A 21,906-nucleotide genomic window follows, 5' to 3' on the forward strand; every position below is an offset into this window, starting at 1 on the left:
TGATTGTTGGTTATTCGATGATTCCAGGGTGGCTGCTTTCACCCCAAATAGAGCTATTCCAGAACTGAATCCAGAAACTGAATCTGTTCTACAGAAAGTCTGAAACATCTTACACAAAAAGTTTATAATATTTGGGCAGTTGAAGAATGTGTGAGGCAGACAGATTGATGTTTGTCCACAGAATGGGTCGGAGGACTCTTATTCAGTAAGATTTAGGATATTGCAAATTTCTTAAAACACCAGGATATATAAGAAGTATATTAAAAGAGCAAGAAAATGTTAAGTAACTATTATTGTCACAACTTTAATATATCCAGTCAACACTTCACCTGTCAAATTCCTGGGTGATCTGGATGCAAAAATCTGAAAAATGATGCTTAAATAAATTTAAGCATCAAATAAATTTTCCGTAATTTCATCTATTCAAGTAGCTTTTAGTGGCGAAACCTACTGTAACAAGGGACTGGCAAAAAAGCATCAGCAAGCTTTTATAGGCAAACATTTCTGTACAGAGGAGCAAAACATATTTGTACCTTACACCCTAAAAAATTATTCAGGGGCTTAGTAAATATCATTATAATTCTAAGTTAGATGACCTTGATTAAATCTTTGAAAATCACAAAAGTGTTATCTTGAGTTGAAAATACTGAAAAGAATGCTTAAATTTTCAACACCAGTTTTTGAGTTGAACTGAGCTCTTTTGTTCAAGTTTATTTAAAAGAAAAAATTCTGTATTTGAAACACAGGGTGCATTATTTAAATCTACTCAATATATCTCATAGAAAGTACTCATAATAACTGAGACACTGGTATTCATACTTATCATTGTCTTTAACTTTAATTATTAATGGTTCAAAAATCAATATAATTTTGTCCCCCAATACTAACTTAAAACTTTGAGTAAGACTAATGACCTTTGGCATGTACCGCACGCGAGGAGCATGGCCTCATGGGAGATTTTCTGCACGTTGAACGAGACAGACACACATCCACTGCAGACTTGGTAACGTTTTCAGGTAAGTGACCAATTCTTACATTAGCTGTCTTTATCCACACCGTTCTTTTATAACATGTTCTGAAGAAAGCGTTTGTCATGGTGGCTCACTTTTCGCAGCGTGTTTGTGCACGTTAATTTAAGTTTTCAACCCGTCTTCCAGTCAAGGCGGCGGGAAACCGCGCCCTTTTATCCTTTTACGTTCTGAGTCGCTATCTGCGTTCCGGGTAATTTGACCGGAATGTCCCGGTACCAGCGACCTGACCGTTTAATCGGGGGCATTTTAGGAACCACGTGAAAGCAGGTGTGCTCAGACATTTCTAGAAAATGGCCCTATTGAGTCGCGGTGCGGGAGCTGCGGTAGTCACGCGGCCTGACTCACTCTGTCAGGTTGTTCAGGAGGAGATGAACAGACGTCATCAATGGCTTTGGTAACTAAGAAGACCTGCCCGCGGAACAGTTCATAGCAGCAACCATGCTGCTTAGCTTTCTTGTTCTATGTGGGGTCTTTCAGAGCATATAAGACGCTGCTTTCAGCTTTGTCCCGAACAGGGCCAGTTTTTGAGAGAACGCTGACAGGACCGCCCGGGTCAGCAGATTACCTCATCCAGGGCCGGTCCAAAGTACTATGGGGCCTTAAGTAAATTTAGACTGGGGGCCCTACTTCCTTTCAGATCCCAGAAAATAATGAAAAAAAAAAGCTTTGGTCCTTTTGGTCAATCCAAAAGTACCATCATTTCCAGTATAGTTAGTATATAGTTAGTATAGTATAGTTCCAGAAACACTCAGTTTATTTAAATCCAGGTTGAAGACTCACCTATTCTCTGCTGCATTTGAATAAAGCACCAAATCCACACTTTTAAGCTTAAATTTCAAAACTTACATTTAACTACTGATTTTATCTACTGTTGTGATTTTATGTTTTGATTTTATATACTGTTTTGTTTGTTAGTTTGTTTGTTTGCTTGCTTTAATCAATTTTAAATCATGCTTTTTATTTGTTTTTGTTTCTCTGTAAAGCACTTTGAATCACCTTGTTGTTGAATTGTGCTATACAAATAAATTTGCCTTGCCTTGCCTAGTTACTCCCAATTTACATAAATAAATGTTTATTTCAATCCAAGCTAAACTTTCTTATAAGAGATTGGTGTTATGGCAGATTACTCAGTGACATGTTTTGTAATGATAAAGTTTTGATTTGTATTTTTTCAGCACCATCTTCACCACCAGGAAAAAAATCTGCATCAACTACAAAGTAAAGCAGGTAATTTTACTCAGAGGACTTGATGTGTTAAATTTTGGAAGGATATGATATTGTTTTATACAAGCTGAGTAGTGGATGGTGATACCACCTAAATATTTATACTGGTTTTGTGGTGGGTTATTTTAGTCATACAAATGCCAAATCTAAATTTTGAGAATTTTTCAGTTCGGTAAATATATTGATGAGTTCATGGCCTGTCATCCAGTGTCACCATGAGTATAGGCGCAGCCCTTTAAGTGGGTATTCCCCTTGTGCGCGCAGCACTGAAGTATTTTAGTCCACGCCCACCTGCTGTGTGGGCCTCACCCTGGTCTAGTATAAGTTACCGTGAGACCAGGAAATCGGCTCTACCGTTTTTCTTCAGCCAGCCAGAAGATGTCCAGCGAGACCATCCGTCTGTGTCCATCCTGCCAGACCGGCTACATCATGTCGTATGACCGACATGCCGTCTGCGTGGGCTGCCTCGGTCCTCACCATGCGGACCTTGCCCTCACACCTTAATCCTATTGCTGCTCCTGTTAGCTCCTCCCGCCAGAGGAAAAGCAGCGGAGGTCAGCCTTTTTCAAGGCTGATGCTGAGGAGGCGTTCCCACTAAGAGAGGCACTCGCTGGAAGAAGCCATCGAGTTCTTCGATGGTGGGCCGGAATTGGATGATTCCACCCACCGTGAGGAAAACGGCAGTGGTGGCAGCTCCACTGCCTCCCAGCTGGGCAGCCTGGTGACAGAAGGGTGGATGAGCCGACGCTCATCCACCCCTGGCCTTCACATGTCGGCAAGGACGCCGCTCCCAGTTGTTGGTGCGCTGCTCCTGGATCTGCCTGGCATCATCCAGGAGGCAGCTGGTGAGAAGGAACTTCCCGTCCCTCAGCCTGCTCCACCCCCATCTGATGATCGTGGCTCAAGAGTTGGGAGTTCGCCTTGTAATCGGAAGGTTGCCGGTTCGAGCCCCGGCTTGGACAGTCTCGGTCGTTGTGTCCTTGGGCAAGACACTTCACCCGTTGCCTACTGGTGGTGGTCAGAGGGCCCGGTGGCGCCAGTGTCCGGCAGCCTCGCCTCTGTCAGTGCGCCCCAGGGTGGCTGTGGCTACAATGTAGCTGCCATCACCAGTGTGTGAATGTGTGTGTGAATGGGTGGATGACTGGATATGTAAAGCGCTTTGGGGTCCTTAGGGACTAGTAAAGCGCTATATAAATACAGGCCATGATCTGGCGGGAAGGTATGGCTCCACTCACTCTCGTTGCCCAGATCCCATCTGGCCTCAGTTCCCAGGCATGATGACCAACCTCTCTGAGGCAGCAGCAGAGCCAGCGAAGATTAGAGCGCCGGTCTCTACCTAGGGCTTCACAGAGGGCTTCACAGACCGGAGTTTTCCGCCTGTTCCCCCTCTGGAGCCGAGCCTCGCTTCAGTTTTCGGCACCAAAATGACCAAGGTCGTTGGACAGCGACCGGCCCATCCCGCCAAACTTGACCAGCTGATAGCAAGGTTCACTGATCGCGCACATCAATGCACTGTTCAGTCAGCTGCATTGCCTAACAACACTGATTTGCTAGCGTTTGTCATCTCCAGGAAGGTGGAGGAAGCAGAGCTGCCAGAGGAGCTGAAAGGCTTTCTCTGTAAAGCCGCTGACACGATTCTGAATATGTGCTCCACTTCAGCGGTGTGTTCCTCTCGCATCGCTGCCTGGCAGACGATGGTTCAGAGGGCAACCTGGCTCCGCCTCTTCCCTCTAAGATTATACAATCTCACAGGGAAATAGTGCAAGCAATTCATAACATAAAATTTAGAAGCTTAGTGGAAGATAATACTTTATGTTAAGGGTTTAGTCTGCATACTGAACAACTCCACTTATATGGATTTATGTCTGGATGTGTAAATTAATCTTTTGCATGTTAGAAAATAAGGTCCAGGTTGCAAAAAATGGTAGATTTTTATTTTTTTATTTATTTTTTTTGATTGAATCAGAATTTTGGCCTTCAGATTTTTTGTCCTCTCCCATCCAGGTCAGTGCAGCGTTTCATAGGATCACGACCCTGAACCTTGAACCAAAGTTCATGTCATCGTTGGACTTGTATTCATCCAAACTCCTGTCCTTGTTTCAAGCCAAGAAAGGTGCTGCTGGACAACGCCACAGGGCACAGTTAAACCTTCTGCTTCAGGTAAGGAAGATTGCATTTTCTAACCACAAAAACGTTCCAACACAGCATTGAAGAGGCCCTTCCACTAAAAACGGCTTTTCTTAGGTTTCTGTTCAATATTTTAGCTCCACAGGTGTTCTTACCTTGATGGTGGGTGTGAAAACAGGTCAACAACAGAAAAAAAAATAGTTATGTTTAAGCTAGAAATGGTAAGTCATGTTTTAAATGTGCAAATTTTGCCTCAGTTGAGACTTCCTGTTTTACAGAGTGGAAATTCCATCGAGAAAAAACGAGAAGTCATCATCAGATGTTTCATTGATCATCTGGGAGAGGATCCAAGTGCCTTAATCAAAACCTTTGAGGTTGGTGCAATAAATCTGTTTTAGGAATATTAGTACCGTATTTCCCGGACTACAAAGCGCACCTGAATATTAGCCGCACAAGCTAAAATCAGGGGAAAATCCTGGTTTGTACATACATTAGCCGCACCTGACCAAAAGCCGCAGGTGTTTCAATGTTGACTTATCATATGTAAGAGAATATGCACAAAGGGAATTGTCAGGAAAGAGATGGCTGTTTGGAGACACACCCCTTTTATTAATATCTTGAAAAACAAGTTATGGGTACATATTTGCATAACTTTTTAGGTATATGTACAAGTAGCGGTAATTACAAGTAGGACACATGTACTGTGCTTCATAAATGAGTAACAAATGTAGTACATAACAATAACCTGCAGCACACCAGAAAAATAGATTCAGACTACCTTTTAGGCTCAGGTGCAGTGACACGGCTTTAACAAGAAGAAAAGTCAGTCATTCACCATCTTTCTCTTCTTCCTGCGCACTGAAACCACCAAAGTCCTCTTCTCCAGTGTCGGAAACGAACAGGCTCAGGATGGCTTCGTCATCCACTCTCCGCTTCTCTCCTTCGTTGTCACTTTCAAAACCAAAGAAATCCTCGTTGTCAGAGTCGAACACCCTCAGAAGGGCCGTGGCGGTGTCCTCCTCTCCATCATGCAACAGTCCAGCCCTTCAAATCCGTTGGTGATCGTGGATGTTTTCACACTTTTCCACGCTGTCAGAATCCACCGGTGGAATTGGGCATAACTTGCTTTTCGCAAGTTTATCACCGCTCGTCATCCACGCTTCCCGCTGAACGCGTAGCGCTACTTTGAAGTTTGTTTTTCGCGCTACTTGTACGGCACTGTGTTGCCTGGCAGATGGACATGTGACCAACATACCACTCTTGAACCCCGATACTGTGTGTCTGATCACATGCCCTTCCGCCAGGCAACAGCGGAACAAACAAAACAAATCTTACGATATGACAAAAATCATGGACAATCCATAGAAAAGCCGCACCTGACTAAAAGCCGCAGGGTTCAAAGCTGGTGCAAAAAGTAGCGGCTTATAGCCCGACAATTACGGTAGTTTATTTTAGCTTGTGAGATCATAGAAAAGTTTTAAGATACTGTTCTAAAGAGAAAAAAAAACACTTCAAAGCATACAAAAGAATAGCATTTGCATTTGCTATTGCTATAAGATTTTGGAGCACAGTGTCTACATATTATGAGTACCGGTGATGTCATACAAATCAAACTTTTTGTTTCAATGTTTGGAAATATGTGAGCTTAAAACAGTTGTTTCTCTTTTTAAAGGACGGTGCTGATGCTGTCTTTGTTGAAGAGGCTTTGGCTGAGGAGGTGATGAAGATTTACCTGCTGCAGAATCAAGACAGGTCAGGCGAACCTACTGATGTGGGTATTGTTATTGAAGGCGTTACTGTTCTGGGCAAACTTGGGAATCTGAGCAAAGCCTGTTGCTATCTTTTGGGACTGTGCTATGCTCTGGATCTGAAATACCCCAAGAATTTCAAATGCACATTTGAAGCATTTCGAAAAGTGTTCATGGAGCTGGATCCAGGAAACCTTTCTGTCAAGGTTCAAAGACTGAAAAATGACCTCTGTTCATTGTAGACAAAATTTCACAGGGCTGTTCTTAAAGTGTTAGACTTGTTAAGTGACATGTAATGCTCATCAAAAGGTTCAGTTGCGACATTACATTGTTTTGACATTCCTGTTCATAAATAATGTTTGTACCATAAACTGTGTTTTTGTATTAACTTTCCAGATTCACATTAAGGTGTAAATGGGAGAGTATCATTATGGATGTTTTTTGGTCACTCTTTAGTTATAATCTTCCCAATTTTTTTGGAATCAAAATAAGATGTTCAAAAACTATGTCACAGTGCAAATGGTTTTTTTTTTCAGGATTTATATCTTTTTGGGATCTTAATTTTATTTTTGTCATTTGACCTTTTCTGAAAAGGTAAAGCACTGCGTTCACTTGAGCCACTTTTATTCTTTGTATGGCAGGTACATTTTTCTTGTTGTTAGCATCAATATGCCAGTTTTACAGAGTTTTATCAAGCATGCCAATTTGGATGCAATTTTATTATATAAGGCTGTCGTGACTGAAATTTTATCCAAGTTTTATCCACTGAATGTAGAACAGATTTCAGCTCACTGTGTTCAGAGAAGGAATCTGCTAAATGTGTGATTCACAAAAAAGCTGTTTAAAATAAATCATTGTGAACAATGTTGAATTGACGTGGTTCTTTTTTCCTGTGTGTGTGTGTGTGTGTGTGTGTGTGTGTGTGTGTGTGTGTGTGTGTGTGTGTGTGTGTGTGTGTGTGTGTGTGTGTGTGTGTGTGTGTGTGTGTATGTATAAATAAAATAAACACTTAATTGTAATTAACGTTTTTGCTTAAATTAACTTAAAAATATTAAGTAAATTGCACCATTATTTAAAAACAAATAATTGTAATGGTGTAGGTTAAATGTGCCAAGCATTTCAGCATTTCCTAATTAATATTTTATGTAGTTTGAACTTTTGGTTACTGTTGTTTTAACTTAGATTTTCAATTGTATTTACTCAATTTTGTATGTTACTGTAACATCTTTAATTGTTCATAACAACTTATTCCATTTTAGTTGGATTTACTCAATTAATAAGGTGTATTTAAGAGATGTGATTGTTTTTGCATTTACTCATTATTTTTGAGTGTAAAAGTGTTGCACCAAAATATTTAAGTAATTATCAGTTTTAGTTCTTAGAGTGTATAATTAAGCCTATTAAGTATTAATTAGCTTATCAACATTTCCATTCAGTATATAATTAAAATCTTTGTGACTACTCTGCAATAATACTGTGTTTTTATTTAATTGATGAAGCTATAAAACTAAAATTTATTGTTTTTCTATTGTTTACGTAATTCAGTCACTAACACAGCACTGAAGTGGGAGCAAAAAATGCCTATTAGCTTGAACAAGCTTACTTTTAAACTGAGTAGTTCTAAAGCTCTGCATACCACTTTGAACATTGCTGGTATTTGTGAAAATTATCAGCTTAAATGTTGCTTACTTTGATCATAAATAAAACATAAAGCAGATGAACAGTTTTAAAATTAGCAGAAGTAAAAAACAAAGCAGTAGAGCGACAGATCAGGCATACTATGAAAACAGTAATGCTTTTGGTGAAAGCAATCAAATCTGATCATGCACTAATACATTTTTTTTTTTGTATTTGAAAGCTTTACAAAAACGAGCCATTTATGTGTCTGCATCCACGCTAACCACCTCCACTACTGAGGTTCAGCAAGATTCAGGATGTGGAGCTCGATGCACATATTAAAGCCTTTTTCTTTGATTCAGTGTAAGCTACACGTTTTTAGATTTGGTGGATCTAACTTACAGCAATGATACATAAAATTTTCATTCCCATATTGATAGCTGCAGGGAGCCACTGGAGGCGGGTGAAAGAGCAGCATTCAGCTTCAGTAAGATTTGAGCAATACTCAGTGTAAACAAGGTAGACTTAGATTCCTCAGATAAAGTTAAATGCTTTGAGTCCTCCTTGAGACGCCACCGTCACCTGTAGTTTGCATGAACGAGGCAGACTTGTCTGCCAGCACTTGTCACTTGTCATCCTTCAAAGTAAAAGTTGTGACTTACTTCTGCTACCTTTACATTTTACAAGCTGCAACTTTTGAAGGCAAACAATCTGCATTTCCAGTTTATGTCAAAATTTTCACAGTTTCCCTGCAGCTTAGGAAATAGTTGGTGTTTGCAGAAAAGTTGGACTTTGCAACCAACTCTACTAGGAGCAAGCGACCTCCAATAACCACGCTTTTCACTAGCCACCGGTGAGTCACTGACCATTCTCTACGTGTGCATAACTGGGGTTTTAATGACTGATTTCAAATCAAGCCCCAGCAAAGTCCAGCAATCATTTTCCTCTCATGACCAAATGGTTGTCCACCATCTCTAGGCCTGTGTGACTCGGGCCTCAGTCTAACCAGGTAGTTTTGAGTGATTTAGAGGTTTAGACATGATCAATCAAAACAATAAAGGAACTGAAAACACTGCACAAAATACAAAGGTTCCAGGCTGACAAAAGATGAGTACAGGAAGACTACTCATGTTTCCTTTTACTATTCAAGCAGTCAGCCAGCTATCTACATATCTCATTATTGGCATCGTGTTGTTGGAGAACAATGCCTTTCTCTCTATAACTACAGAGGTGACCAATATGGGATGGAAAAACCTGCAAAAGCAAAAGTGGTGAATCGTAAAGGCTGAACAGGAAATACCTTTAACTATGATGCTTCCCGTGCTGCTTGCCACACCAAACTGGTTTCTTGCCACACACGTGTAGAGGCCTGCATCAGATTTGGTCACATTCCATATCCGCAGACTACCGTTGTCCAGAATGGAGATTCTGTGGTTACAAAAAAATAGGAAATAATTTATGTGACTGTCAAAGCAACAGATTTTTGTAAGAAGAACAAATGTTGCTGTGCGTGCATCGTGAAATTTTAACTACGTGGCATGGCTGACATAGCACAAAAGATAAGTGACGAATACGCAGAAAAGAAAATTTCTCACTGTCTCTAATTAGGTTCTGCTTCTTTGCAGATGACAACAATGAGAAATAGGAGTGTATTTTCAGGGCTGATTAATTCAACACATGACTTGGAGATATCTAGGACAATAGTGGCTCCGTGCCCTTTACACAACAGCCACAAGTGCTTCAAAAAAGGTCAAAAGGCCTTAACAAAAGTTGACATTTTGTAAATAACGAGGAAAAATGGAAATTGTGCCCTTGAAAGCAAAGTGTTGGGGGAAATCAAGGGTGGACCACCTCATCAAAGCGCACTGAATTTTAATTATCTGAAATGCTCTGCTGATTCGGCAAACTGTATAATGGCGTCAGCCTGATTGTGAGAGGGGAACATGATGTGTGGCAGCTAAACTGCCCCGTTCACCTGTGAAAACAGTCAAAGGAGTCAAAGCGAATAGAGGCCTGCAGTGAGGGTGAAGACCCTCTGCTAGTCCATACGAACACCTAAATCTGCAATAACCACTTACTCTACATTAAAGAAACAAAACAAATGCTAGCTGCTATAACCGGTGTCCTTTTCAGTGGCAACAGAATCTGATAGACCCACAGGACGCCACCTTCTCAAAGGCAAGTCATCAGGCAGCAATTAGCTGGTGAAGAGTGTGTAGCAATTAGGCGCTAAAAAGCAGGTTTTATCAGGACGAAGAGTATAACAGAGATAAAAGGCAGGTAAATATCAGTTAGTCATTAACTTCCAAACAGGAAGTAACATATAAAAACAGAAATGAAGAAGTGTGAGCGAGCCACTTCAGGGGAGGCTCATAAAGCTGTGAATGCAACATTAGCATATTGTTCCCTGAAGATTTACATGGCATTTAATCAGAGTCATCTTTCAGGGTCATGAAATGCAAAACTGAGGAGTGGATGTCAGATTAGTAAACTTCAAAGCTTTCAGTTTGTCCTTATGAACCATCGTCACAATATCAGAATTACAGTAAGAGCGCTGCTTTCAAAGGTTGTTTTTAAAACGTTCTTTCAAATAAACAACATCTGGAGTTATATTTTTGGTCACCTGGTGAATATGTGTAAAAGTCTTGAGCCACATGTCATTTCTTTGTATTTTGCTGGGAAAACTTTATTGAAACATGCAAACAAAAATAGAAATACGGTGTAACGAGCAAAAACAGAGTTTGTACAATTCTAATGAGGTTAAAAGTCATTGTTTTGTATGGAACTCAAACAAGCTTTCATGTAATAGGTTTAAGCAGACTCTTCAGGAATAGTTCTCCAGTCTTCTTGATGGACATCCAAAACTCTTCTTTGGATGCTCGCTGCCTTTTCGTCCCTTCTCTGTCAGGATAATCCCACGCTGTTACTAATGTTGAGCTCAATAGTGTTCCATTGAGTTCCACTGTAATCCTGATGAGTCATGAGTAGATAGTAAATGGATTAAATAAAGGTGCCTCACTTAGGTCCTGTGTCAGGTCTTTGCTGGATTTTCTTCTATTTATTAAGGACATTGGATATTTTTAGGTGGTCTGCCACTTCTTATTTTCTCCACTACTTGTCTAGTTTCCTCAGATTTTAACGGCACACAACATGCTGACATATCATTCCTCTGAAAATGATCAGGTACAAAGACTGAACTGAAAATAAGTGAAAAAGCAGCCAATGTCAGAAAGCCTGGAGAACTATTTCCCAATAACACTGAAATCTGACTTGTGGGAACCAAAAGTAATGAGTGTGCACAAAATCTTCCTTTATCTGTGTTTCTCTATCTGACTCTTAGAAACACGTGTGTCTACAGCTGTTAAATCAAAGGCTCTGGGCACTTACTGTGCACAATTATTTAAATGAACTTTAATTTTAATGGTCACCAGGATAAAAACGCTACATGTATAGCGTCTCCAGTCAAATGCGACTGACTCTGACCCAACATAAGGTTTTAAAAAGCTTTTTTCCCTTTTATCCCCCACAGAGAGAATTCAACTCAGGAGTCTTTGAGTGCTATCTCTCTCTCTGTAATATCTCTGGATAATGTGCCTCCGTGTTCACCAGCTCATTTTTTGCTTTATCTTGCTGCTGTTAGAGCTTGGCAGGTAGTGTACTGTACAAAAGCATGGACATATTTTCTTGAAAACAGACGCCTGTTGGCTGAAAAATGCACTGATATGATGAGAGACAATCTGAAAAGTGAGGCTCTGGGCCAGAAAAAAACCATACTGAGCTGAAAGAGAGTCCAATTAAAAGTATGGCGATTTTAAGATTTCCAGAAAATCCTGTTTAAAATTAGTTTTCTGTTTTTGTAATCACGCTAGAAAGTAAAAGTTATTGAAATGTAATATCTGAATCAGCCGGGCTGTTCCTCTGACCCTTAATAGCTGCTGCTCTATAAAGCACCAATTAAAACTATCTGTCAGCACTGTATCCAAATACCTACTACTGCAGTAATTAACAGTCCAACCAGGTTTAAAAACCTATTTGAAACAGCTATTTGACTGTTACAAATATTTGCTGACGCAGTCCGAGTTCATCAGCTTTCATCACCGTTACGTGAGAACGGTTGTTTGCGTTTAACTGGGAGCATTTAGCTGAAATGTGGCTGATACAGTGTGGCACACTGTCTTTCCCCCTCCACCCCACCTCTTTGTTGGGTTTTTCTTTTCAAGTGGTGGATGCGATAAGAAAGTGCAGAGGTAGTTAGTGTAAGTGAATCTACTTCTAAAACCACATGGTGCTGCTGAGTGGATACTTCTGGGTTTATATCAGGCTGAGAGAAAAGTGCTGAATGCAGAGTAGCCAACAATGACCATCAGTTACACGGGGGCATATCGCAGTGTGGGCTGGCGCACAGTTAATGGCGTCAAACCTGCAGGCTGATATTTATGAGGAAAGCAGCCCATTAAATGGCACTGCGGCCCTACAAGTGGCCGTAACACGGAGCCGAGTAAGCACAATTAAAACAACTGCTGTACATTAATTGAATTGCATTGCATTGCCACTCCCGTGTTTATAGCCGAGCTGCTGTGATGACTCGTGGTATTTAAAGGAAATTTAAGGGTGCGCATCAACTAAGCACGAGCGTAAACACACGCAAAGGCATGCTGCTTTAACTAGAACAAGCTCTGACCCAGATCAAGTCTACCTGCAGCACGATGCTCACAGTAATTCCTCAACATAACTAAATACCCACGTTTGTGCGCGGTGCTCTGTATATCCCCCATCCCATTACCCTCAGGGACGAAAAAGCCATCATGTGTTGGCGCGTCTTGTAAGAGCGTGAACAAGTGGTGCAAGCCCAAAGGAGAGAGAGCCAAGACTATTCTCAGCCATTCACCGTATCGTGTACTTTTCTCTGTAGATTCATGTAAAGACCGGGGAGGAACTTTCCTTTCACTGACATCACAGAGAAAAGGAGCAGACTGGATGTCTGCATAAGTGTTCGTCATTTCAGTCTGAAGCTAATGGAAGAAAAGATGAGGTCAAATACAGTAGAAGTCAGCCGAGGCGCAGGAGTGCTGAATAAGAGATGGAGGCACACTATTAACACATTTCTGTTTTGCTCCCTGTCTTCTCTCTCCTCCGCTGCAGCCCAGACAACATGTCTGCGCGATGAGCCCATTATGCAAGGAGACATTTTCCACCCTGGTCCCGGGAGAATCCAGAGGATGGGAGGTATCAATAATTCACAGGTGAGATGAACACAAGTGCCACTCCTTTCATCCCTGCCTCACACGGTTTAATGGACACGGCTGTAATTCTCTCCAAAAGGAGGCGATTATTTTGAACACGGCGAGATGTCCGAATGCACTCGTGTAATCCCAAAAAACACAGGTGTGTATTTTTTGGGGGGGAGATCAAGCCTCAGAGGACAGGGGCTGCACATCGTTGATCCTCCCTGCTCTCCACCAAGATGAAAGAGACAAATAACATCAGTCACAGAGCAGCTATCACGAGGCGCTGTGAAGTGGAAATCGCAGGAGAAGAGCCCGGTCCAAATTGAAAGCCTTATGTTTTGTGTTTTTTGTATTTGTGATTTCCTTACGTTCTCTCTGAGACGATGTTAACAGATGCACACTTTGCCTTTTTGCAAGCTTCCTTACCATAAAAAAACAAACACTTGAAAGCCTTGTTTTGATCTTTCATTCAGACATATTTTGTCTTTGATCTGTTTGATAAATTCTGGATGTCGAGAGGAAACTGTCACAATCCAAATAATGAATCTGTAATAAAAAAAAAGGGAAGGAAATTGCGTGTTGAGTGGAACAGTTTTGAACCAAGCCTGGAACGAGTTTGTAACGGTGGGCGCCTCAAACAGAGGAATCATATTAAGTTACCCTCTACATAAACACGCTAAGTCGCCGTCGAAGAAGAGGAGCGTTCTTGAATGCTCGGTGATTCCGAGATGCTGCGGCTGATTGGCGGTGCGGCTGCAGGACGGAGGCGTGCCTCTCTGCTTAATTAACAGGGTAAATAAAGCCGGCTTGTGAAAATAGGGGTTAAGATTCTATCAGTGGAATTACTCAGCCATGAGACCACAGGAAGAGAGAGATCTTCGCGAGCTTAGGGTGATTTCACCAAATAATTAGTCTCAGCTAAAGCCTTTTGTACACAAAGATTACTGCCTGAGAGCACAAACAGCGTGCTCAACTCACTACCTCGCCAGCCATTCACTTCCAAATACCAGTTAACTCAATGTGGAAAGTGTGGAGGGGTAAAAAAACAGTACTGCGGGGGATGTGTTTGATATTGTGTTTGCCTTCCGTGGTAAACTCACAGATAAGGTGAGGTGTTCTCGTGTTACTATTTCCGACCTGCGCCGGCCATCGTCGACCTACCTGCAGGAAGCGTTTCTAATCATAATTATATCAAAGCGTCAGCATCACTAACAGCGCTGGAGGCCAGAAGCTGTAATGTGGTGAGGGTGCCAAGAAGGAGGCGAGGTCACCGTATCCTCTGAGCTGGGATAAGGGGGTGGGACCTAACTTCAGGTGTTGATCTATGCTCTCTACTGCTTAAAAACCCTGAAGTGCGGGCCGGGGGAGGGGCCGTCTGAGATAAATTGAAAGGCTGTCTCTCTTGAGCTTCCCCACAGTGTGCTGTGCTGGAGAGAAACGGCCTTGTCAGTGGCATAAATCAAGCCCAGCTGTGGAGCGCAGACCCTGGATGCTAAAACTCACCGAATGCGGTGCGACTGCAGAAAAAAACCCTTCTCAGATGCTTCATGCAGCATCGTGACTAAACAAACTTGCCTTCTATTTTCTCGTGACGCTGCATGCATCAAGGTTAACGGTCAATTAGAGATAAAGCAGGTATGCGCTTTAAAAAAAAAAAAATTTCCAGTCAAAGCTATTGGCAGACACTGGTGAGACAGGGACACCTGGGCATTTAGTTTTGACAATTCTCCGATATAGGTGTAATTGATATTGATTTTTTCCCCTAGTCAGACCTGTACCACTGACTCTCACCTTGTCGCATGGATCATTAGCTGCAGCAAATGATCAAAGCATTAGCAGATGGACAGAAGATGATTAACTTTGTGGTGGGCACAGCTTTAAAATGTGAAGCTGTGCCCACATAAATAGCATCAACAAAAGTGCCAAACACGGTGTGAGACAAACTTTGATGAAATAGCAGCAGTTTGTCTATGACTACTCAACCTCGACATTTGTTTTTCTATCTTTTCTTTAGCTACATAAGCCATAGGCCCGTGGCAACTGACTGAGTAAGAGCCCATTAGAAGCTGTTGGATGAATATCAGTGAAATAGTGATATCCAGTAAATACACCACACCAGTACCAGTTGATGTTTAGGTTAAAAAAGTCTATATCCAAAACAGGCTGGTGTAGAAGAACCAAAAAGAAATCACTGCTTTAGTTTCAATGCAGCGACAACTGTCGATCAATCAAGATGATTGCTCAGGTCACCTGGTGGGATGCAACTTGTCTCCAAGCAGTTTCTGTGTGACTCAGACCGACTACAACCACTTACAGACAGATTGGTGAAGGTCTGAAAATAACTGCAGTCAAATTTCTAAATGCAGAAAAATTACCAACATGTTCGAATCAGTGTGAGTGAAGTCTGCACTGATGAGTGAAGCTCATTTGCAATGCATGCCTTTGCAGTAGGGGGCCAGACGTAACTGTCTGTCAGCTGGTTGTATTCCAGTTACATTGGCATATAAAAGCAGGTTGCTGAGGACCCATTTCACTCTGCTGTTAAACTGCCTCATTGTTCCTGGAGGAATTATTTAAATTCTGTTCCCGATCTGTGTGGTTCTAGACATCTCTCTGAACTTGAAAGGAAGTTGTTAATATGAATATCTATGTATGTACATGCAATTTCTGCAGACTTACCACAATTAACTGCTATATTATCACAAACAGACTCCATGTAATTTCCAGCTTGATCCTATTCGTTTGCAAAATGGAAACAGACTGATAGCAGTCCAAGCTGCCTTATTAACGTTTTAATGGTGTTTTATCATTGAAGCAATCCCTTTAAAGGTAACAACAAAATAATGGCTGTGCTATAATTTCCAACCACAGGACTTCAAACACAATTTTGGGGACTGGTGATGGGTGAATACATTTTGGTGCAATATATTTGATGAGACAGTCTCGAAAGCGTCCCCCAGACCGACGGTGCCATCACCATTGATGGCGAGCCACTGATCAAAGTCACCCAATTCAAATATCTCGGGTCACTTGTCACCTCAGACTGCAAAACCCTACCAGACGCCAGAGCCTGTGTGAACGCAGCGTGGATGAAGTGGCGTCAGGTCACTGGAGTCCTGTGCGACAAGAGGATGCCAATCTACCTCAAGGCGAAAGTCTACAAGTCGATTGTGCTCCCAGTGGCATTCTACAGGTCAGCGTCCTAGCTAGCGACCACCAAGCATAAGCAAATTCTTCACACAATGGAGATGAAGATGCTAAGGTGGCCGCTGGGTCTCACACGACACGACCTGGGTGGCAACAGGACACGGCGAAGACCAAAACAGCACTGGATGAATCAAAAATGACATGAAGGCTGCAAACGTCACACTGGAAGATGCTCTGGAAGATGAAGTGGAGGAAGGACTGCAAAACAGCGGACCGTGCATCGAGCGGGACATGAACCACTAGGAAGGAGACATTTGATGAGACCGTTTAAGCAAAATATTTTTGTAGTTGCACTTCCTGTACACTCGTCTCACGGCTGACTTCTCAGAGTTTCCGTGACGACCTGGCTCCAGGTCATATGACACCTTCACTGTTGAGGTTTTTGTTCAGTATCCAGAAAGATGAATTTTAACACATCATAAAGTTGTAAAATTGGGAAATTGAGGCTGTAAACATGCTTTTCAATGCATATAAAGTTAAGCATTTTGACATGGGAGGCAATCAGGACTGACTCATGTTTGAAACCAGAGGTCATTAAAAGAAGGGTACTTTTTGGCAATTACATGTGGCTTCATTTTTCAGTCCCAGAGGTTGTGCTTTGAATGTAACATGTGACTGTTGTCAGAAGGTGGAAGCAATGGGCCTGTCAGCTACAATAAAACACAAAAGTTATTGGAGCAGTGAAAAAGAAAAATATCCAAAACCTAAGACAGCTGCCAAATATATATGCATGCAACATCTTCCAGAAATGAATGAAAAATGAACACATTTGTGCACAGTTAGAGAGAAAGGTCCAATTCCTCTAAAAAAGCAGGAAAAATGAATGTATCGTGATTATTTAAGTTTAGATTCAGCTCAATAATCCAGTGACCAAAGGCCTAACATAGAGTACTAAACGATTAACTGCCGTACCACAAACATGACTTCTTACTACAGTGCTGCAGTAAGAAGGAACCAATGTGTTAAATGTAACATGCTTTTCATGCTGTTCACCATTAAAGATGACACACACAAAACTAGAGTGAAAGCAGAGAAATATACCTGTTAGCTGTGCCTTACATGTGCTGCTGAGTCAGTGCTGAGCCTCATCGTAATAAAACGCTAGGTTGCCAAAAAGCACAAATCACTCTCTGTGTGTGTTAGACGTTATTAAGCAGCTCAATTACCCAACCAGTTTACCCTACAAGTCTTTAAACTATATAAACAAACAAAAAAACCACCAAAAACGGTACCTTCCACAAAATTACCATCAATCGTGTAGAAAACACCCACCTGACAGGAGATCTTTTGAAGGTGTCACTCAAAGCTCAGCAACAATATAACAAGCGCCTTTGTGACCGCTCTTTGCAGGGAGCTCTTGCTTTAAGACAGAGCAAATGATTAAGAATGATGGACACAAAATAAGCACTCGCTCTCCAAGTCTCAACAAAGACACTCTACGCAACCCGAGGCAGAGTTATGTGCTGATCGTATATATTTTTTTCCTATTTAGCTCCATTACCAGTGGAGTAAGTTGCAGACAGTACTTGAAAGACTTTCCTTTTGGTTCACTGTGTATTGACACTTGTCTCCAGGGCACCGGTTAGAATTAAAGCTTCTTTGGCAATATTGTAGCTTTATAAAAACGTGGCCAGGGGACAAAGGGGTGCTGAGCTGCAGTGCAAGTATTAATCTCTTACTCTATGAAATGCACACTACTGCTACAGCTCCAATGTGAATTACCATAATGTAAGCAGGGAAATGCCAAGTTTTTTTCCACATAGCTTCAACAGCAAGGATGGATCCTTCTTTTATTTCCTTTTTATTTCTGTGTGTGTGGCTTTTTTTTTGACAGGCACAGGAATTATACTTCTGTTTTCAACATTATAAAGTAGTTCTAGCTAAAGTTTGTTGAGCCATTTGAATACTGGATGTTTTGTCCCTGGGAAGTGCTTGTTGGGTCTATTTCCCAAGTAACGAGTAAAAATCAAATATGGATGCAGTTCAGCAGTAAAGAGAAAAGGTACGTATAATCCCAAGCATCCCCAGCCACGAAAATGCTGTTAAACTATCAGTGCTAAAAAAAACCTTAAAAACTAACTAAAACCTCCTAGCTTAAACATACTTTATGCGCGCGCACACACACACACACACACACACACACACACACACACACACACACACACACACACACACACACACACACACACACACACACACCACTGTAGTGTCTGAGGACATTGGTGCAAATGAATCCTCTCAGAATAAATGTTGTGTATAAGTGTGCATTTTTTATAGGAAGGTGTCTTAATGAAGCAACCTGATTGAGAACATCTTAATTCCCGCCAGTGGAACATGATGTGATTGTGCTGGTAATTGCACTGCAAGGCGAGGGAGTTTATCTGCATGGGCCGCACGGTGGGCGTTGTGTACGCGCTTCCAGAGGATTCCTTTAATCGCAAAGTGCTCCGATGGTTTATTCCCCTTCCAGAGATATTTATCTCCACTCGTGTGCTGAGGGATCTTTTCAGGAATAAAGAGCACACACATGTTCCACAGGAAATTGTCAGAGGAACCAAGATGGATTACTCATGCTGCGCTGGCGGATTCTCACTTTGAAAAATGATATCAGCCACTGTCTTCCAGATAAAAATAATCCCGGCGAGCAGTACATGGGATGCAGACGGGTAAAAAGGGCTCTGACCTAATCTCGGCAAACATCTCGGAATTCACTTTATCGCACTTCAGAGTGTTATTTGAGTTTAGTGAAAAGCGGGATTCTTGTCAGGCACGGCTTTTATAACCCTCCCCCTCCTGCTCTGAAGAGCAAAAAGTGCTAATTAAGCAAATGTTGAGTCAGACTGATAGATGACTGACAATGTATGGCACTGCGTGATGGGAAATAGTGACAGCTTAAAGGATATATTCTGCCTGTGAGTGATGCTGTGGGCCGCGAGAGGTAGCTCCACAATAGCGGCAAGGCAAATTGATCTACAAATCATTTTGATGGTCTCCAAATACAACAGCAAAATCAATTAATGCCTGTGATCATGACTGACAAGCGAGGGCCGAAGAACATTAAGTCAGCGCCCTTCAACACCGATCACCTTTACAGGGAGTCAAAGAGGCATCAGAGGCATGTTAAATTCCTCTCCTCTGGCTTTTTATCGCTCTTCTTCCTCCCAAACTCCGTTCTTGTTCTCTGCACACAATGACGGACATATGGTAATGCAGTCGTACATTATATCGTAATGCTCAGTAGTTCAGTAAAAGTTAAGTTGGCAAAATCCTTCCGAAGCATCATTCCTGGAAATTTAGACACACCAGCAAGCGTAATGACTTGCCGCTACACTTAGCAACTCTTAAGATTGCTATTGATGCTAAAAGAAAAGAAAAGATGAAGACATATCATTTTAAAGAAATGTGTCAGTGAATTATTTTAGGACACGAAGCACAGACTGCTTTTTGTGCATCTTTGATACAAGAATAACAAAAATATATACAGATACCACACACTCACCCCTGTCCCCTGCCATTGTGCAGTTAACAATGACAGTGGCATAGACATGGTTTTCACATCCTCCGTTTGTTGATGTTGATGTTTGATGGTTGCATACAAAAGATTGTGCGACTAAAGCCAACATGTCCCCAGGGAGAAAGAAGCGTTATCACAAATCCATGATCCATGAAATGCAGAGACTTGTTCTTATATTTGAGCGTAGGCCGACGGTGCCAGTGTTATATAAAATATAGGGAACGTACAAGAAAACTGACTGGTTTTATTTGATTATAAAACAACTTTACTTTGATAAAAGAAAGGCAGAGGATCCCTTTGTGCTTTTTTGCTGTTAAAGATAAAAAAAGGTCTTTTAGAATTAGAGTTAGGGTTAATACTGTTTGAAGTGTTTGGCAAACAACAGTGGAGAACGCGCATGGTTACCGGAAAATCTTTATTGTACTACAGGCATTTGGTGTATGTGCCTGGCTGAGGAGCCAGTGATGCAAAGCTGTGACCGAACGCCTTCAAGTCAGAATCCAGACGCAGTGATACTGTAGCGCTGTGGATATTTGGTCGGTCTGGTGTGACTGGTGAAAGAGTACAGTTTGTGACTGTACTGGGGGACAGATGAAAAACTGTCGGCCTTTGTCAGTCTCACACGTATGTTCGTGGAGAACCTGTAAATGACCTGATTCTCGGTCGAGTTCTTATGCGTAGTAGAGCAGCTAATGCTGTAATCTTAGGCAGCATGGTGGTAGAGTGGTTAGTACGCGACCATCAGACATCATTAACAAGATTTCTGGTTCTCTGGTTACCTGAGGTCTTTTTATGCAGAGTACATGTTCTCCTTGAATCTGCGCAGGTTTCGTTTTTAGTGCTTCAGCTTCCTCCACCAGTCCAAAGACATGCATGTTAGGTTAACAATTTTAAATTGGCTGTAGATATAAAGTAAATAAAGTGTTTATATAAACAGAATAAAGCACTGTATGAATGTATGGTTAAAATGCGACTTGTTGTCTAAAGCAAATATTTAATGAGACTAGAAAAAATCTATATAAAAGCGGGTACATTATTATTATTATTGTTACATAATTGCCACAATTTGAGGCTCATATAATATGCAAAAAGTGACACGCTGCACGGTTAAATTCTTCTTTTATTATTTAAAACAAATGTTTATTTGTAGAGTCACTGTGTTTGGGCTGCTGATGCAACCCAGTATCATAGAAAACGTACACTCAACAAAAATATAAACGCAACACCTTTGTTACTGCTCCCATTCCCCATGGGATGGACGTAGAGACCTAAAATTCATTCCAGATACACAATATAACCATCCCTCCCAAACAGTGGTCACAAATCAGTCCAAATGTGTGGTAGTGGGCACATCTGCTTTATTGAGATAATCCATCCCACCTCACAGGTGTGCCACATCAGGATGCTGATCTGACATCATGAGTAGTGCACAGGTGTACCTCAGACTGCCCACAACAAAAGGCCACCCTGGAATGTGCAGTTTTTTGTGCTATTGGGGGTCTGGGGACCCAGAACCGGTCAGTATCTGGTGTGACCACCATTTGCCTCATACAGTGCAACACATCGTCGCATGGAGTCTATCAGATTGTCAATTGTGGCCTGTGGAATGTTGGTCCACTCCACTTCAATGGCTGTGCGAGGTTGTTGGATATTCGTGGGAACTGGTACACGCTGTCGTATACGCCGGTCAAGCACATCCCGAACATGCTCAATGGGTGACATGTCAATGGGTGAGTATGCTGGCCATGCAAGAACTGGGACATTCTCAGCTGCCATCTGCCCTGAACAATGTGAACCATGATTCATCCGTGAAGCGCACACCTCTCCAACGTGCCAGACGCCATCGAATGTGAGCATTTGCTCACACAAGTCTGTTACGGCGACGAGCTGGAGTCAGGTCAAGACCCCGATGAGGACGACGGGCATGCAGTTGAGCGTCCCTGAGATGGTTTCTGACAGTTTGTGCAGAAATTGTTTGGTTGTGCAAACCAATTGTTCCAGCAGCTGTCTGGGTGGCTGGTCTCAGACGATCTTGGAGGTGAACCTGCTGGATGTGGAGGTCCTGGGCTGGTGTGGTTACACGAGGTCTGCGGTTGTGAGGCCGGTTGGATGTGCTGCCATATTCTCTGAAACGCCTGTGGAGACGGCTTATGGTTGAGAAATGAACATTCAATGCACGGGCGACAGATCTGGTTGACATTCCTGCTGTC

At 41.9% G+C, this 21,906-nt stretch overlaps 2 protein-coding genes across 6 annotated transcripts in view; one reads left to right on the forward strand and one right to left on the reverse strand.

Annotated features, from left to right (window-relative positions):
* cntn4 (contactin 4) overlaps positions 1 to 21,906 on the reverse strand; it is a 218,326-nt gene that overhangs the window by 30,082 nt on the left and 166,338 nt on the right. For all 3 annotated transcript variants that reach the window (XR_014892415.1, XM_085273021.1, XM_085273020.1), the window contains exon 12: positions 9,048 to 9,175. Coding sequence is in view for 2 of the 3 variants with exons in the window: in XM_085273021.1 (XP_085129147.1) it covers positions 9,048 to 9,175 (128 nt within the window). In the remaining variant the exon portion in view is untranslated. The remainder of the gene's footprint in view (positions 1 to 9,047; positions 9,176 to 21,906) is intronic.
* Positions 979 to 7,111, forward strand: LOC146573709 (uncharacterized). 3 transcript variants are annotated; one of them, XM_085273024.1, is made up of 5 exons: positions 979 to 1,016; positions 2,207 to 2,258; positions 4,260 to 4,415; positions 4,661 to 4,756; positions 6,055 to 7,111. In XM_085273024.1, the coding sequence occupies exons 3-5, from the start codon at positions 4,311 to 4,313 to the stop codon at positions 6,370 to 6,372; spliced, it is 519 nt and encodes a 172-aa protein (XP_085129150.1). In that variant the 5' UTR covers positions 979 to 1,016; positions 2,207 to 2,258; positions 4,260 to 4,310; the 3' UTR covers positions 6,373 to 7,111. The 3 variants fall into 3 exon arrangements, with proteins under 3 accessions (XP_085129150.1, XP_085129149.1, XP_085129151.1); XM_085273023.1 differs by lacking the exon at positions 979 to 1,016 and adding an exon at positions 1,323 to 1,425; XM_085273025.1 differs by lacking the exons at positions 979 to 1,016; positions 2,207 to 2,258 and having other exon boundaries at positions 4,259 to 4,415.

Source organism: Mchenga conophoros, linkage group LG5 (genome assembly GCF_057382185.1).
Source record: "Mchenga conophoros isolate Kocher_MC1m ecotype Shallow Benthic linkage group LG5, M_conophoros_male_GT1.1, whole genome shotgun sequence".
NCBI lineage: Eukaryota > Metazoa > Chordata > Actinopteri > Cichliformes > Cichlidae > Mchenga > Mchenga conophoros.